Below are 18,674 nucleotides of genomic sequence, written 5' to 3' on the forward strand. Positions count from 1 at the left end.
TTTTTTTTTTATTTGCTTCTTTGTTGCTTCTCTCTTCATTCATTCCTTTTATCCCGTGTCCTCTTTTTTTTTTTTTTTTTTTTTTTTTTTTTCCTTTACAGAGGGGCAGGAAGACACTATTCTATCCTATGAGCCCGTAATCCGACAAGAGAGTAAGTATCTCCATATACAGGGCGAATATTAATCGTCTTCTGTTCTGATCAAGTTCTGTTATTTGTCAATATTGTTATGTTTGTTTTTTTTTCTTTTAAAATCTGCTGTCCTGACGGGTTGAATTTAAATTCTTTCCTTTTTATTTATTTATTTTTTTTAGTTCATTACGCCAGACCTGTCATCATCCTGGGCCCCCTGAAAGATCGGGTAAACGACGACCTCATCTCAGAGTTCCCCCACAAATTTGGATCTTGTGTCCCACGTGAGTCTATGGATTTTGTTTAACCAATTGCGTTGTTTTGTTTTCCGTTAAATACCGGGGCGTAGGGATGAGCTCAGTCATGTTCGCAACCCGCACGTGTAGAGCCCCGGCCAGGAAGTCGGCACAGCGCTAATCACAGGCAGTGAGACATTTTCCTGATCCGCGGCTGCAGAGATCAAGAAATGTCTCGCCTCCTGCGATTAGCACTAGGACGACTTCCTGGCGGGCTCTGCACGAAGTGGGGGGGGGGGGGGCTTCACCTTGAAAGCGCCCAATTTCGTCTGATCTCAGAGGCTACTAAGCAGGGCTGAGCCTGGTCAGTACCTGGATGGGGGACCACTAGGGAATACCAGGTGCCATAGGCTCTAGGGAAGTGATGGTGAACCTTGACAACCCAGATGTTTTTGAACTAAATTTCCCATGAACATGCACTCTGCAGTGTAGGTGAGCATCATGGGAAATGTAGTTCAGAAACATCTGGGGTGCCAAGCTTCGCCATCACTGCTCTAGGGTATAAGCTTGAGTTCCGAAAGTCCTAATTTTTCTCAGATTCCAGAGGAAAAGTCTTTTTTAAGCATTGGACCATCTTTTGTCTCAAACAAATTATCTTGGTGGATTTCATGCAAGAGCAGGGATTGGGGTTTTATTTAAACCTTTTCACAGTACCAAATGGGTATGTCAGACCCATTCTAGATCTAAACCAGTTTCTGAATTTTTTTTTTATTTTTTTTATTTCTTTGCTGGGTTCACACTCATCTCATGTGATTTGCAGTGCTGTGCAGATCACATGCAATGTCTATGTTAATGCGAATTCAGCCATACAATCTGCATAGCTGAATTCACATCGCATTCGCACCAAAAGGACCTTTTTTGTTTGGTTTGCACTGGAATCGAGTCCTGCACCATTTGACCGCTGTGCAAATACCGTGTGACCTAAAACTTTGCAACAATTGCCGCTTGCACTTTATTCTCTGATATATACATTATTTTTTTTCCTGTATAATGTGTGGGGGTTCTACGTAATTTTCTAGCATTCTAGCAATAAATACTGTTTTTTTTTTTTTTTTTTACTTGTGGGGGTGTCCCCTAAGTGGTTGTCCTCCATGAACCGCAGGCAGGGAGATGTAAACTTTCATAGCACATCTGTACCCCAGTCCCTCACTCATCACATCCCCCCATTCTTATAGAGTCTCTCTCTGCAGACACTACACGGCCCCGGCGGGAGAACGAGATGGACGGTCAGGACTATCACTTTGTTTCTTCCCGGGAGCAGATGGAGAAGGACATCCAAGATAACAAATTCATAGAGGCCGGGCAGTTCAATGACAACCTGTACGGCACGAGCATCCAATCAGTGCGTGCGGTGGCTGAAAGGGTAAGTGAACCATGGGGAAAAGGCATTCATACAAACGGACAAATGGTTGTGAACTCCTCTGTCTAACCATTACTTTTTTTTTTTTTTCTTGCAGGGTAAACATTGCATTCTGGATGTCTCTGGGAATGCGATCAAACGATTGCAGCAAGCACAACTCTTCCCAATCGCTATTTTTATCAAACCAAAATCAGTAGACGCACTCATGTAAGTGGCCGCTCATCAAGCCTTTCTCTCCTAAATTCTGTCAAATGCAAATACTTTCAATCGGGAGTTTCTAAACATATCAAATAAAGGTACATAGTGCCCCATTGTTGGTGCGCCTGTGAATGGTGGAATAGTGCCCCATTGTTGGTGCTCTGGGGGGGTGGGGCGCATTGGAATAGTGCCCCATTGTTGCTTGGGGTGGGTGGAATAGTGCCCCATTGATGGTGGTCTGAGGTGGGGTTGATGGTGCTCTGAGGGGGCTTAATAGTGCCCCATTGATGGTGCTCCTGGGGGGGGGTTAATAGTGCCCCATTGCTGGTGCACGGGGGGGTAGAATAGTGCCACATTGTTATTGGTGCTCTTGGGGGGGTTGGGGTGGAATAGTGCCCCATTGATGGTGCTCCTTGGGGGAAGGGGGGGCGTGGTTTAATAGTGCCCTATTAATGGTGCTCCTTGGGGGGGGGGGGGGGGGGGGGGGTTGGTAGCGTCCCCATTGTTGGTAGTTGCCCATTGTTGGTAGTCCTCATCGTTGGCAGTCCTGGGAGGAATGGTGCCCCAAGGCTAGCAAAGGGCTGCAGTTTGGAGACCACTGCTTTTAGATGCACCACATCATATAGTACATAAATGAAGAAAGTTTTGGGTGATGCTCCTGGTTACCTGGTTACCCACCCCTCCCAAACGGCAGGGATTCCCAAAAAAGGTTGCCGGTAGGGAAGAAGACTGTCCGGTCCCGACATAGTGTCAGGCTAATGAAAGTGGCTTCAGCCCAGCTTCATCTGGGCAACGCCCTCCGGCTTACGTGGACAGTCTAGCGCTGCCCGTGCGCCCCCTGGGACTCGCCTGATCAGATTGGGGTAAAGGGCTAAATTTTATAACAATATGATATATTTAGCAAAAAATAAACCCAGAGGTGATCAACCAGTAATGGGCTGCCCGCTCTTTTACATCTCTTTTGAAGAGGATTATCGTAATGGCAGCAGCTAGCTACCATAACCCCGGTATACTCTTCAGCGGGCGGTCTGCTTTCAGATAATAGTGGTCTCTGCAGCGGAAACCGTTTGCGCTATATAAAACCTGTATAATAATAATTTTGCGGCGAGATCACTTTTATCAGCAGCGGGAGAGGGCCCTCCTCCCTCCGCGATCCAGTTTCCTCCACCGCTTACTGGAGCCGTCAGCAGCGGCGGAGGTGATTGGGTCCTCTTCCTGGCTTGGTATGGAGATGAGTGAGGGGGAAGAGACGTTTTTAATTTTATTTATTTATTTTCAAATGACATTTAATAAATTTTTTTGTGTAAATATGAGATGTGAGGTCTTTGACCCCCCCCCCCCCCCCCCCGACCTCACATTAAAGAGGTCCCTTTTTTTTTTCTATTACAAGTGATGTTTACATTCGTTGTAATAGAAATAAAAGTGACAGTTTAATTTTTTTTATTTATTTTTTTACACTTCTATAAAAAAAAATTTAACTGCATGACAGTGGGGCGGTACGGCTCTTGTTCTGGGATGACGTCATATGATGGTGCACCAGAACGGCCGATCTCGCGTGGCGGCCATGCCGTGTTGCTAGGACATGGTGCAACCCCAAATCTCTGTAAAAAGCCACGTCTGCGGCTCTTTAACCATGTGATCAGCTGTGTCCAATCAGTCGGTCACATGTAAACACGGAGATTAGCGGTAATCGGCTCTCCTTGCTTCATACTGATAGTGTGTGGCATGGAGAGCCAATCGGCAGCATCTTCACACGGGGGGGGACATCTAATAATGTAATCGGGGGAAATGATCATCAGCGCCCTGATTACACTATAGTGTCACAAATCGGTGCCCACCAATGCCAGCAACCGGTGGTAGCAATCAGTGCCCATTAGCGATTCCAACCAGTGCTGCCTATATGCACATATAGGCCACACTTGGTGCCCATTAGTGCCTCCTCATCAATGCCCACCAGTTCAGCCTATCGGTGCCCATCATTTGAACCTCATCAGCGCACATCAGTGAAGGCAAAATTACTTGGTTACAAAATTTACTGACAGAAAAAAAGTAAACATTTTTTTGGTCTTTATTTTTTTACAAAAAAAAAACCAGCAGTGATTAAATGCCACCAAAAGAAAGCTCTTTGTGTGAAGAAAATGATAAAAAAAATGTTTGGGTACAGTGTAGCGCAACCGCGCAATTGTCATTCAAATTGTGACAGCGCTGAAAGCTGAAAAATGGCCTGGGCAGGAAGAGGTTGTGTGTAAGTGCCCTGTAGGCAATTGGTTAAAAGTGCCCCGTCCCGACGAGTTCGCGCGCAGAAGCAAACGCATACGTGAGTAGTGCCCGCATATGAAAACGGTGTTCAAACCACACGTGAGGTATCGCCGCAATCAGTAGAACGAGAACGATAATTCTAGCTCTGGACCCTCTCTGTAACTCTAACCATGCAACCTATAGATTTATTTTTTTTAATTTTTTTTTTTGTTTGTCACCTATGGAAATTTTTAAGGATGAAAGTTTGACATGTTGGGTATCAATTTACTCAGCATAATATTATCTTTCACAATATAAAAAAAATTACTGTTGTCTTATTTTTTTATTTATCAAAAAGTGCACTTGTAAGACAGCTGCTCAAATATGGTGTGACAGAATGTATTGCAACGACCACCATTTTATGATATATATTGTGTACATGTGTGTTTGGGGGGGGTTCTTAAGTAAATTTTCTAGCAAGAGAAAAAAAAGTTTTTAACTTTTAAACAACAAATCTGAGGCTCGGTCCTTAACCACTTCGCGCCCGCGCTATAGCCAAAAGACGGCTACAGCACGGACGCTATCTGCCGGGAGGCCATCCCTGGACGTCGTCCTGTTTACTTCCCCTCTGCGCGCCGCCGCGGGCACGCATCGGGGAAGTTCTGTGCTGGCCGTGTCCCCTGGACACAGCCAGTCACAGATCGTTGTAAACGGCCAATCACAGTGGCCGTTTACAGCACGATCGGCGTGCCCAATGAAAGATCATCTCTCATTGCCGCTCTCCCTCCTCACAGACAGCGTGTGAGGAGGGAGAGATGAACTGCTGTGAGATCTCACAGCGGTTAGTGTAAAAAAAAAAAGAGGCACAATAAACTGCCCACCTGCCCCCACTGCCACATATCGGTGCCACGTGTCATTGTCCTGGTGCTCCTGGGCCTTCAAAAGTGTAACGGGTAGTCAACAAGTTAGATGTGTAATTTATGCTCCTAGAACATGTGACGGTGCTCCCTGTATGGTGGGCCTCTATGTGGCCAGGTTGTGGAAAAGTCCCACACATGTGCTATCGTAATACTCAGGAGTAGCAGAATTTATTTTGGGGCATTATTTGTGGTATACACATGCCACGTGAGAGAAATAACCTATTACAATGACAATTTTGTGGGGAAAAATTGAAATAAAATAAAAAATCTTCATTTTGCAAAGAATTGTTGGAAAAAACTACATCAAAAAGCTCACCATTCCTCTTACTAAATACCTTGGAATGTCTACTTTCAAAAAAGGGGTCATTTGAGGGGTATTTTATACTTTCCTGGCTTGTTCGGGTTGCAAGAAATAGGCCACCAGTACATCAGATGTGATCAATTTTGATTCACACCACAGCTTGTGGACTCTCTAACTTTCACAAAGACCAAATAATATCCACTAATTTGGGTTATTTTTACCAAAGATATGTAGCAGTATAAATTGTAGCCAAAATGTATGAAGAAAAATTAATAATTTGAAATTTATCACAAAATGCGTTTTGTTTTGTTCTCAAAATTTTCGGTCTTTTTTTCATTTATAGTGCAAAAAATAAAAAACCCAGAGGGGATCAAATACCACCAAAAGAAAGCTCTTTGTGGGGGAAAAAAAGGACAAAAATGTCATTTAGGTACAGTGTTGCATGACTGAGTAATTGTCATTCAAAGTGTGAGAGCACCGAAAGCTGGAAATTGGTCTGGGCAGGAGGGGTGTTTAAGTGCCCAGTAGGCAAGTGGTTAAATACCACCGAAAGAAATCTGTGCAAAAAAGATATATAAATGTTATCTGTGTACAGTGTTGTATGACCGTGTAATTGTCCTTCAAAGTGTGACAGTGCTGAAAGCTGAATATTGGCCTGGGCAGGAAAGGGGTGAAAGTGCCCAGTAAGTGGTTAACCCCTTCAATACCATGCACTCCCCAATTGCACGGTCACGTGACACTGTACCCATAGGACATTTTTATCATTTTCCTCACACAAATAGAGCTTTCTTTTTGGTGGTATTTTAATCGCCTCTGGGGTTTGTTTTTTGTGCTAAACAAAGAAAAAAAGACAAATTTTTATTAAAAATGTTGTTCTTCTTGAAGAAATTTTTTTTCTTGGTTCCTGTTTAGAAAATGTTTTTTAAATTTGAAGTAATTTTTCTCCTGTATTGATGAGGTGGCACTAATATGCAGCCACTGACGGCCACTGACTGGCATGCCTGATGGGGCAGCAGTGGGAGGCACTGATGGCCACTGACTGGCATGCCTGATGGGGCAGCAGTGGGAGGCACTGATGGCCACTGACTGGCATGCCTGATGGGGCAGCACTGATGAGGAGGCACTGATGGCCACTGACTGGCATGCCTAATTATCAGTGCAGATGTCCCCACTTAGGAAAGTCCATTATCTCTCTTCTTACTCGCTGTCAGTGTTAGGAGAGCAATGCTGATAACCGGAAATTCCTATTTAGACTGTGATCAGCTGTGATTGGATACAACTGATCACATGATAAAGAGCCTACCTCACTTACTACACCAGGGATATGTAATTAGCGGACCTCCAGCTGTTGCAGAACAAGTCCCATCATGCCTCTGTGTGTCATGCTTGTGGCTGTCAGTCTTGCTCTGCCTCATGGGACTTGTAGTTCTGCAACAGCTGGAGGTCTGCTAACTGCAAATCCCTGTACTACACCATGGAGTCCAGCATTGCCTTTCTGATGCAGAATCTCACAGGTTGTCCCTCTTCTCCAGTGCCACCATCTTTACATGTGCAGATAGGCTGTGAGTCTGCAAAGGTCTATGGGACCTGCACTACGAATGCCTATGTGCCATGAGTCTATGCTGCCGTTCTAGGAGAATCCCTGAAACGTGGACGCACATGCGCAGCACCTCGCGAACAGCTTCTGGGTTAGTATGGCACACATCCCAGGAGGCCGCTTGTAAGAAGCCATGCATGCGCAGGGGAACGTGCGTCGTCATGACTCGGGCCGCATCAAAAAATTGGTCTTCCTTTTAAAATTGTAATTGTCAAGAGGGAGAAGGCAGGAGAGCAGAACATGAAAAAAAGTTCACCTTTTACACATGCGCAACACCAAAAAGGTGGGCTTCAACGCCCGCATGCGTGTCACTGGGTGGCTGATGTTTATATGGTGAATGCGCACGCCCGCTGTGTGCTCCCCCCTAAACACGGCCCTCAGTCTGGAGCAAGGATCAGTAGCCAGCAGGACTGGTTTCCGGTCATGTGATCACCAACCCTTCCCGTCAGATCTGTTTAACCACTTGGCGCCCATACTACGTCTATTAACGTCATGGGATTTCAGTGGTTATATCTGAATGATGCCTGAGGCCACAGACCTCATTCAGATATCAGCGTTTTCAGCCGGCGATTCCCTGCACCATAAGAACGATCATAGCGGCGGTTCCGCCGCTTGATCGTTCTTACGGGCGGCGGGAGGGGACGCTCCCGCCACCCTCCGGTGCTTGTACTGACTCGCCGCTTCCATCGGTGAGTCTGTGACAGGATCCGCCGGCCCCCACCAGTTACCATAGAAATTTCCGGCGGACCAGATCGTCCCCGGAGTCTCTATGATCGTTCAGAGGCCGGGCGCAATGTTATGACGTCACGCCCGGCCTCGGTATTCAAATTGACGGCGCCGATTTGGCAGGGAAGCCAGGATCTTCTTCTTCTTCTTCTTCCTCTTCCTCTTCCTCTTCCTCTTCCTCCCAGCCTAGAGGTGAGATATGGGGTCTTATTGACCTCATATCTCACTGTAAATAGGTCCGATCGTGCCATATTCCTATTACAAGGGATGTTTACATTCCTTGTAATAGGAATAAAAGTCATAAATTTTTTATTTTTTTTTGTGTCAAACTAAAAAAATAAAAATTTAACAATAAAAAAAAAAGTAAAGCGCCCCTGTCCCCGTGAGCTCGCACACAGAAGCGAATGCATACGCAAGTCCCGCCCACATATGAAAACGGTGTTCAAACCACACATGTGAGGTATCGCCGCGAACGTTGGAGCGAGAGCAATAATTCTAGCTCTAGACCTCCTCTGTAACCCAAAACATGTAACCAGTAAAAAAAATTAAAGCGTCGCCTATGGGGATTTTTAAATACCAAAGTTTGGCGCCATTCCACGAGCATGTGCAATTTTGAAGCGTGACATGTTGGGTATCTATTTACTATTCTCTAGGGTCTTTGCTAAAAAAAAAAACATATATAATGTTTGGGGGTTCTATGTAATTTTCTAGCAAAAAAAATAGGAATTTTACATGTAGGAGAGAAATGTCAGAATTGGCCTGGGCGCGAAGTGGTTAAAGGGATGGCAGGTGGGAAGGGTTAAACCCTCCTGACACGACGGGACCATGTGCAGCAACATATTTGGGTTCAGATCTCTGTTGATGAAAGCTCCATCAAGTGTTCAGGTTCTGCTCCATGGGCTTGTAGAAGGTGATTTATCGGCACACTCACCCTCGTATGGCCATGTGGACATTAGATAAATGACTTCTACAATTTTATTTACTCTCAGGGAGATGAACCGAAGGCAAACGTATGAACAAGCACTCAAGATGTTCGATAAAGCCACCAAGCTGGAGCAGGAGTTCGGGGAATTTTTCACAGGTAATTTCTGAAATTTAGAGGGACATTTTTATTTGTGTATGGTGGCCTTTGAGGCACTCCGGTCTTTTACGTAGAGTTCCCCTTTACCATAGGCAGGATCTGCTACCTCGACAGAATCAAAGATTATACAGTTGGCTTTCTCCATCTCTAGTGGTAGTGTGTTCCTCCAGGTGGAGTCGCTTTTCTTGGCAGCAAATATTTGTTCTGGTCCCCCCTTGGTAGACCTGGGGAGTTGTCGGTCCTGTCATTGGCTGCTGATCCTCTTGGTAGGCCTGGGGAGTCTCTGGTCCTGTCCTTGGCTGTTGATCCCCCTGGTGGACCTGGGTAGTCTCTGGTCCGGTCTGCTTTGGCTGTTGATCCCCCTGATAGACCTGGGTAGTCTCTGGGCCAGTCATTAGCTTTTGATCCCTCTGATAGACCTGGATAGTCTCTGGTCTTGACGCCTTGGCTGTTGACCCCCCTGGTAGACCTGGGTAGATCCTGTGCCAGTCATTTTTCTTTTGATGGGGCACTATTCCTCCCACTGACCCCAATGATGGGGCACTATTCCCCCTCCCCACTGACCCCAGTCCGCTCCCCCTAAATCATGAAGGACTGTAAACCGGCCCTTTCTTTAGAAAGTTTGGAGACCTTGGCCTAGCCGAATTACATGTATTGTGCCCCCTGTGCTTCCTGGGATATGTATGTCACACATCCCAGGAGGCCTTAGTGTTTCATTTAAAGGGGGATGGGCCTAGGGGTGCATCCATCGGGAGGCCCGCCGGCTTAACCGAGAGGAGCAAGTCGGAAGACATCACTCGAACATGGCGGGGCATGACCTGAGCGGTGGCTGCCGATCCTGGCAGGACAACGCTGGATCTGCCGGGTAGGTAGAGTATCCAAACTGTGAAGAACCTGCCACAAGGTAAGCTGTTGTAAAAAAAAAAAAAAAAAAACGGGGGGCTGAGTATCTGCTTTAAATACAAAACCTTATCAAACTCCATTTCATAGTAAATATATCCAAAAAAAATTGTTATCTGACACAATGTCTTTGTTTTGTTTTTCCCCGTAGCCATCGTCCAGGGCGAGTCGTTGGAAGAAATTTATAACAAGATCAAGCAGATAATCGAAGATCATTCTGGGCATCACATCTGGGTACCGTCCCCCGAAAAACTCTAAACTGAACCTTCTGGACAGATAAATCCTCTATGACCCTCCACTTTACCCTCCGCCCAGAGAAACGGGACAGTCGGGGGTGGGGGGGTGGTTCGATGTGCATTGTCATCAAACACAAGAAGAATTGTCCCTCTCGAAGACAGACCCCTCCCCTCCCCCTCAAGACTCCACTTCTTTTCGGAACTTGCAACTTGTGTGTAGTTATACCGAGCCTTTTTTTCGGGGAATAATTGTGCGGTCATCAAGGAATCCCTGCCCCCCCCCCCCCCCCCTCTGTACTAAGCGGGCGACAAGAAAGCTGACAGAACTTTGATAACAAAATGCAAAAAAAAGCAAAAAAGAAGACGAAAAAAAAAGGGAAACTGAGCAGATGTGGCCAATGTCCTGACTTCAGACCAACCCCCCCCCCCCCCTTCATCTATAACTTTACCCCTTGCTGGATTGGAAGAAGGCATATTTATATACATATATATATATATATAATGTGTGTGCGCGTGTATATATAATTTATATATGACTATATATATATTATATATATTTTGGGTGTGATGGGATATTTATCCCTGCTATTCTATTGTTTGTAACAATTTTTTTAAAGGTTTTTTTTTTTTTTGTTTGTTTTTTTTTCTGTGATGGGCGGAATTTTCCGGCTCCTCTGGTACTCAATGGCCCAACCCGCCGTGGCTGCAAACTGCTTGCTCTGGGTACAAGGTAATCGGTATGTCGTGGGGTCAGCACCAAATAACGCAGGAGAGCGCAGGACCTGGGCTATAGCAGCAGGTCAAGCTGGGAAGTTTCTTCTAGTTTTTTTTTTATTTATTTTTTTCCAACTTTATTGAAAATGGACACTGTTGCATAAGGCTTTACAATTTTAACTGACAAGGTGTTTTTTTTTTTTTTGGTAATTCTTTTTTTTTTGTTTTTTTAATACTAAACTTTATCGAAAACTGACACAATGTGCATAAGACTTTACTATTTTAACTGACAAGGTAAGCCTTTTTTTTTTTTTTCTATTTATATTCCCCTAAAACTGACCAAGCCAACGGTCATAGAAGAAACTCAAACACCTGCCAAGCTACGATGGTAGCTGGCGAATCCATACATGGCTCTTTTTGGTGCAATGCTGTGCTGCAGGGCCCTCCCGTGTGTTACAGCCTGCTTTTTTTTTTTTTTTTTTTTTTTTTTTTATGGAGCTACATTTGTTATGGTTGGAGAGCTTTTCACAATCTAGTCCCATTCTGTAGATTTTTTTTTTTTTTGGGAGGGAGTGTCGCGCCCCCCCCCCCCCCTCTCTGCCTCTCCCCCCACCCCGCCCCCTCTAGGGGTTGCACGTGTTCTTCATACTAGTGTGTGTGTGTGTGTGTGTGTGTGTGCGTGTGTGTGCGCGCGCGCGCATGCATGGGAAGGCTCCTCTGTCTGCTGGTCTGAAGGGCCAGAGGAGGCGTCTCTTGTTCTGAGGAAGCCAGGAAAAAAAAGGGGGGAAGCGAGGGGCAGGAGCAGAGTCCTAACCGGTCTGGCTCTTGTTTTGTCTGCATGACGACCTTTTTATTATTTTTTTAAACTTTTATTATTATTATTATTTTTTTTTTTTAAAGGCTGTGTTGTATTGCCGTGTGATCCTTCCTTCCTTTTTTTTTTTTTTTTTTTTTTTTTTCATTCAAATCAAGTTTTTTAAATTATTATTTTTTTTTAATCTTAGAATCGCATTCCTGACAATTTTTAAATAGGACTGAATACTTGTGAGCCTGGGAAGATGGAAGGGCTTAGTGCTGAGACTTCTATTCTAATCGAGGTATTTATTTTTAGCTCGGTACCAGTTTGCAGAGAAGATGTTCGCTCAGACCGGATACATTTATGCTGTATTGTTCTAAAAAGAAAAATGTTTGTAAAAATTTGAATATTTGGGGGCATTAGGAAAGAAGAACGGCCTCTGCTATAAACTATGGGCAGTGTGGAGTACAATGGATTTGTGCAGGAAGGCAGGATCCGCGCTATAGGCAGAGCAGAGTACTACAGACATGTGCAGGAAGGATCCGTTCTATAGGCAGAGAGTACTATGGACATGTGCAGGCAGGAAGGATCCGTTCTATAATCTATAGGCAGAGCAAAGTGCTATGGAGGTATGCAGGCAGTACCTGACAGGAGCAGGTTCTAAGACGCCGATCCCTTGGCTGGAGGCTCATCTGTAGGTTATGAGTATCTTGCCGGGTATTCAGGATTTTATATATATATATATATATATATATATATATATATATATATATATATATATATATATATATATATATATATATATATATAATTTTTAGCAAAGTTTTATAGGATGTTCTAGAGGCAGCTGAAAAGTTATGGAAAATATAGGAAGCGATGCTCCCCCCTGCCACAATGACAGCATAAGATTTCTGAATGCAACATGGAGCCTTAAAGGAGTAGTATCACCGCAACTTCGTCTAGTTCTGATCCGTACTGTAGTTGAGTTGTTGATGTCGCCCCCCACCCCACCCCACCGCTGTTCTGGTTGGTCATGGTCTTTTATAGGATGTGATGGCTGCCAGGAGGTCTGTGTGCTGGCTGACTTGGTGCTTGCTGGGAGATGTGGGGACCCAAGATGGCCGCCACAGGTGAAGAGAGCGTAAGACTTGCCAAGGGTTTGAGCCTGCTGGGAAACGTGGCAGAGAGCTGACATCCTGATCAGCGACTGCAGTCCCTGCTGCCGAGAGGGTGGAGTCCCAGAAGATGGGCCCTTTGGAAGGATTTAGTCTGAGCTTTGTTCCCAACCATTGCCTTCCCCATCCACCAGGCTGCTCAGAAGGAGTGGAATTTAATGACCCCGATTGACAGCACCCTGTCTCTGGCAGCTGGCACTTGCTGTAGATTAGTGACATCATAGAGCAGGGCAGGTCAGATAACAATTGTAAAGGATCAGTCAGTGGTGGTGGGGCTGTGTGATTGATCTGCTTGGTGCCTGTAAAAGTCCACTGCACTCGTATATTGAGAAGTGTTGGTTGGCACTCATAGGTTGTGTGGTGGCGTGGTTGACATCACCACTGTTTAACCAGCCTGCTCAGGAGGAGTGGGATCTTTAAAGAGCCCCGATTGACAATGGTAAAGGATCAGTCAGCACTGGTGGGGCTGTGTGATCTGCTTGGTGCTTGTAAAAGTCCACTGCACTCGTGAAGGGTTGGTTGTCACTGGTATCTTCTGTGGTCGACATCACCCTTCTCCCCCACCACTGTTCAACCTGGCTGCTTGGGGGGGGGGGGGGGGGGGGGATGGAATCTAATCAACCCTGATGACCATCATACAGCAGAACAGCTCAGATCATAACACAATAATTCACAATAGTAAAGGATCAGTCAGCACTGGTGGGGCTGTGTGATTGATCTGCTGGCTGCCAGTACACATCCACCTCAATCATAGTAAAGGGTCGGGCAGGGCTAGAAAATTGTAAACCAATGCACACAAGATTGTGTGGGTTGATGCTCCATGAGTAATCTGATTTTCCATTTTACTTTTATATTTTGCAAAGGGAGACTCTTAGAGAAGGGTGACTATAGTGCTGTAATGTACTTTCCCCATAGCTAATAAATTGGGCTTCAGCCTGGGGAGGAGCTGATGGCTAACACAAACAGAAATAGATCAGAACAGGACCAAGTGCAACTTGAAGGGGATGGGTTGGGTCCCCTGAGGAATTTTAAGTTGTGGTGATGACTACTTCTTTAACCCCCCCTAGCGGTAATCCTGAGTCTGGCTTAGGTTGGGATTTTACTGACAGGAGCGGTAACCCCCGAGCCAGACTCGGGATCGCATCGCTGGATGCAGGGAGGACACAGTGAGAGTTACTTACCTTGTCCCGTGGATCCAGCGATGTCCTCTGCGCTGTGTGATCGAGCTGTCCTCCGATCGATTCACACAGTGCCCGAGTGCCGCCGAGCCCCTGTTACCTGCGGTGTTACGGCGCACGGGAGCGGAGAACGGCAGCAAATTCAAAAAAGCAAAAACACACAACACAGCACTGTAATCTTACAGATTACAGTACTGTATTCAAAAATACACACCCTCTTTGTCCCTAGTGGTCTGTGCAATGCCCGCATGCACTTTTATATTATAAATAGTTTTTTTCTGCCTGAAATTTGGAGATTGTCCATAGCAACCAAAAAGTGTCCCTTTTTCAGTGTGTTAGGATTTGATTACACAAATAATTTTTATTATTCTTTATTATATTATAAACTTTATGATACCCGGGATGTCTGCTAGACTCTGGTTTGAACAGATTTAAGAGTTATTCCTAAGAATTACAGGACTACAATCTAAAACGCCAAATTTCCATGCAAAATAATTGTACCGCTTTCAGCACCTAAATCCGGACTGAATCGTACCGCCAGGGAGGTTAAAGGGTTTGTGTTATTTCCAGGTACACATTCGGTGTTGAGTACCGCTGCGGGTAAAGAGCTATTCAGATTTATAGACGCAAGCCAAAAATTCTCTCAGTGTAAAAAAAAAATTCTTAACGCTCAGGGTCCCTTTTCCATGTGACGGAGAGCGGCCAGCTCTTCCACAGACTCTATAGGACTTCGGTGAAAAACTGAGGTGATCGGTCCGGTTGTCGGAGCTACTGGTGCACCGTGAAAACCAGCTGGCGCTTCTGGTTTTGTCCTTCGCGGCCAAGGTGGTCAAATCGTGGGGGTCATCAACCTTTTTAGGGCTATATATAGTTTGCTTTTTAACAATTTTATGCTGAATTAATTGTGATGACCAGAATCAACGGAAGTTCGAAGCTTTGAGGTGGGGGAAACTCGCCGATCTTTTCAGGCGAGAGGGTGGATTTTATATATATATTTTTTTTTTCGTGTTTTTTTTTTCAGCTGCTATAAAAGGGGAATTGGCGTAGCTTCCCCCTACCTCTACCAATTCACTTTATTTAATTGTTGCCACCTGCCTGCTACCAAACAGCTTGAATAGGCTGTGAAGGGGAGGCCTGGTATTATGTAACGGGGTTTTTAAATGGCGGGGTGGCGTGTTACCAATGTGTGATTATACAACCTTTTTATATATGTATATCATTGTCCCTGCCTCTTCCCCTCCCAATTGTAATTTACAGCAGAGCCGAAAAATGAAATGGAACTTGATTGTTTAAAGAGAGACTGGTGAACCCAGGAGGCACATATATTTTTTAATAAACGAAGTTGCAATGATTTGAGTCCTTTTTTTTTCTTCTTCTTCTTTTTAAAACGAATGCGTTTTAATGTGTCGACTTTTCAGGGTTTTTTTACCGCCAAAGTGAGGAAAAAAAGCTTCTAATTTTTAAGAATGGATTGTCAGGAAAATTTAACAGAAGGCCGAAATGCAGCAAAAGGGCTTCGTATTAGATGTTTATGTAACATTACGTGGGTGACGGACAGTAGTGCGCTCTTTCCTTAGCAATGTGACTAACCTAAAAAGATGGTGATCTATTAAATCTGTGTATATAAAGTATCTCACAAAAGTGAGTACACCCTTCAGTCACATTTGTGTAAATCTTTCCTTCTATCTTTTCATATGACAACACTGAAGAAATGACACTTGTCTACAATGTAAAGTAGTGAGTGTACAGCTTGTATTACAGTGTAAATTTGCTGTCCCCTCAAAATAACTCAACACACAGCCATTAATGTCTAAACCGCTGGCAACTAAAGTCAGTACACCCCTAAGTGAAAATGTTCAAGCTGGGCCCAATTAGCCGTTTTCCCTCCCTCGGTGTCGGATGGCATAGGGCAGGTTAGGACTGTGCAGTGATAGTGTGTCATGTTGCCAGCGGTTTAGACCTTAATAGCTGTGTGTTATTTTGAGGGGACAGCAAATTTATACTGTTATACAAGCTGTACACTCACTATTTTACATTGTAGACAAGTGTCATTTCTTCAGTGTTGTCACATGAAAACAGGAGAAAAGATTTACATAAATGTGACTGAGGGGTATACTTACTTTGGTCAGATGCTGTGTGTATATACACATACACACTGGGGAAAATAATGATTTGGTCCCCTGCAGATGGTGTAATTTTTTATTTTTTTTTGCCCACTTAGGGTCTATAATATTTTATCATAGGTGTATTTTATATGGTGGAGACAGAATATAAATCGATAAATCACATGACACAAATGTTATAAATGGAGTTGCACTCACAAACGAGCATTGATAGAAGGCATAAACAACTGAGCAGATACGCTGTTCCGAACACCGACATGCCAGGACCTCACGAACGATACCTCAAGATGGCTGACGCGTTTCAGGGGAGAACCCCTTTCCTCAGAACCTGAACAGTGAATCTGCTCAGTTGCTTATGCCTTCTATCAATGCTCATTTGTGACTATATACTTTGCTGTTTTTATGCTTTAATAAAGCTTTACCAGTGGTAATGCACTAGGTTGGTGCGCCCGCCTGCTTTTCTTCTCCTCTAGCTTATCAATACCCATTATTCTGAGGAGGGCTGCAAGACGGCAGGCATTACTGTATGAAGCTGGTCACATCACGTACTGAGGAACTAGACACCCAAGTGCAGGAGAGATTTCTTTTGTGTTTACCTGGTGCGGCAAAATATGGTGTCAGCGCCCTGCAGGCAGCGTATGGTCATGGGGCGCACCCCCAAACTGCCCCTGTAAATGATAGTATAGGACAGGTTGGGGCGGTATTGGGCAGGTTAGGGTGGCCTAGGGCATGTTGGGATGGTATAGTGCCAGGTTGGGGTTATATAGGGCATGTTGGGGTGGCATAGGGCAGGTTAGGACTGTGCAGTGATAGTGTGCAGTAACTTACAGCATCATGCCTAGAGCTGAAGACCTGAGGGGGCCTGCTGCGTCCTCGCCTTTTATCTCCTTCAGCTGCAGGATCAGCCATAGTGGAGGAGTCTGATCCCTCACGTTTCTCATGACCAGCCTCACCCCTTGAGGAGAAATCTTGCATGGAAGCTGGAGACCGAGGGCAATTGATGGTTATTTTGTATTTATTCCATTTGTGAATAATCGCTCCAACTGTTGTCTTTTATTTATTATATATTTTTTTAATATAAAAAATTGGTTTTATGTTTTTGTGTGTATATATAATTTTTTTTCACTTTCCCCCTTTTTTTATTTTATTTTTTTAATCACTTTTTCCCTATTACACGAAATGTAAACATCTCTTGTAATAGGAATAGGGCATGACAGGTCTTTTTTTTTTATGTAGACATCTGGGATTCTAGAAGTACTCACATCTCTCTTCTAGGCTGGAAAGCCTGAGATCCCACAGCCCGGTCACGTAGGGAAGCGTCCCCTCCCATTGCTGCCTGTAAAAGCAATGAAGTGGCTAAACAGCTGCTTTGAGGGCTCTTACTTTGCAGGGAGCAACCTGCTGAATGTTGCCTGAAGCTCCACCCATCACTCTGATATCTCCACTAGAAGTCCAGGATGTCCTATGACCTCCTTTGGGCTGGAAGTGGGTAAGTAGACCTGTTTTGGTCATCTTCAGGGGAAACGATAAAAACCTTGGCCTCCATCAAGTAGGAGGATCTGGGGAGATTTTTGGCCAGTAGGGTGAAGAAAAGAGAACTCCTTACACTCAGGACTGCCTTGTATTGGCTGGAAGTGGGAATAAAAATGTCTGTCCAATTAGGCAATCTCCCTCCTATTTACCCGTCTTCCTGGGCACACAGTGGGGTGGGGGTGGACCATAAACAAATGATCTACATGACTTTGCCCAATGTACTCTAATAAAAAAAAAATATATATAATCTTGTTTTTGGAAGCGTACATGATGGGGATAGAGCCCATCCTTTCCTTTTCTAGTTGTAACCCGTCATCTGTTAGGAAGGGTCAGAGGCCCCCGAAAATATTGACAGAACTTACACCATTGTTGACGAGGAGACTGATATTAATTGTCGTTGTCTGGACAATATGCCGATCATTGCCTGAAATAAAGACCTCGCAATGCACATGTATTGAGTCTGATGTCCTCTACTGAGCTTGTCTGTCATAACACGCATGCTTCACTGCATATACAGACTGACTTTACTGTTGTGGTTTAGTAACACTTTATTGACTATGGGGGGGGGGGGGGGGGAGAGACTCCACATTAATGACCATGGTGGGGGAAGGGGGACCAATGCCACATTAATGACCATGGTAGGGGGCAACTCCATATTAATGGTCATGGTGGGGGAAGGGGGAATAACGCCACATTTAACCACTTAAGCCCAATTTGCAGCCAAAGGACCAGGCATCTTTTTGTGATTTAGCACTGCGTCGCTTTAACTGGCAATTGCGCGGACGTGCGACGTGGCTCCCAAGAAAAATTGGTGTTTTTTTTTCCCCCCACAAATAGAGCTTTCTTTTGGTGGTATTTGATCACCTCTGCGGTTTTTATTTTTTGCACTATAAACAAAAATAGAGCGATAATTTGGGGAAAAAAAATGCAATATTTTTTACTTTTTGCTATAATAAATATCCCCAAAAAAGATATTAAAAAAACTTTATTTTTTTCCCTCCCCCTCAGTTTAGGCCAATACATATTTTTGGTTAAAAAAAAAAACCGCAATTAGCGACTATTGATTGGTTTGCGCAAAAGTTATAGCGTACAATATAGAGGATGGTTTTATAGCATTTTTATTAATAAATATATTTTTTTTATTTATTTTTTTTTACTAGGAATGGCGGCG

The 18,674-nt window shown here is 44.5% G+C and overlaps 2 protein-coding genes across 2 annotated transcripts in view; one reads left to right on the forward strand and one right to left on the reverse strand.

The window, feature by feature from the left end:
• The window catches only part of DLG3 (discs large MAGUK scaffold protein 3), a 243,744-nt gene extending 232,458 nt beyond the window's left edge, over positions 1-11,286 (forward strand). The window contains 6 exon segments of the mRNA XM_077474345.1: positions 102-152; positions 314-415; positions 1,618-1,790; positions 1,885-1,994; positions 8,757-8,848; positions 9,900-11,286. Coding sequence (XP_077330471.1) covers positions 102-152; positions 314-415; positions 1,618-1,790; positions 1,885-1,994; positions 8,757-8,848; positions 9,900-10,006 — 635 coding nt within the window. The 3' untranslated portion in view covers positions 10,007-11,286.
• Positions 1-18,674, reverse strand: part of LOC143966767 (testis-expressed protein 11-like) — a 67,141-nt gene that overhangs the window by 15,694 nt on the left and 32,773 nt on the right. The gene's annotated exons all lie outside the window — the stretch shown is intronic.

Source organism: Lithobates pipiens, unplaced genomic scaffold (assembly GCF_037356315.1).
Source record: "Lithobates pipiens isolate NorthernLeopardFrog02 unplaced genomic scaffold, aLitPip1_a1.2 Scaffold_1, whole genome shotgun sequence".
In the NCBI taxonomy this organism is placed as follows: Eukaryota; Metazoa; Chordata; class Amphibia; order Anura; family Ranidae; genus Lithobates; species Lithobates pipiens.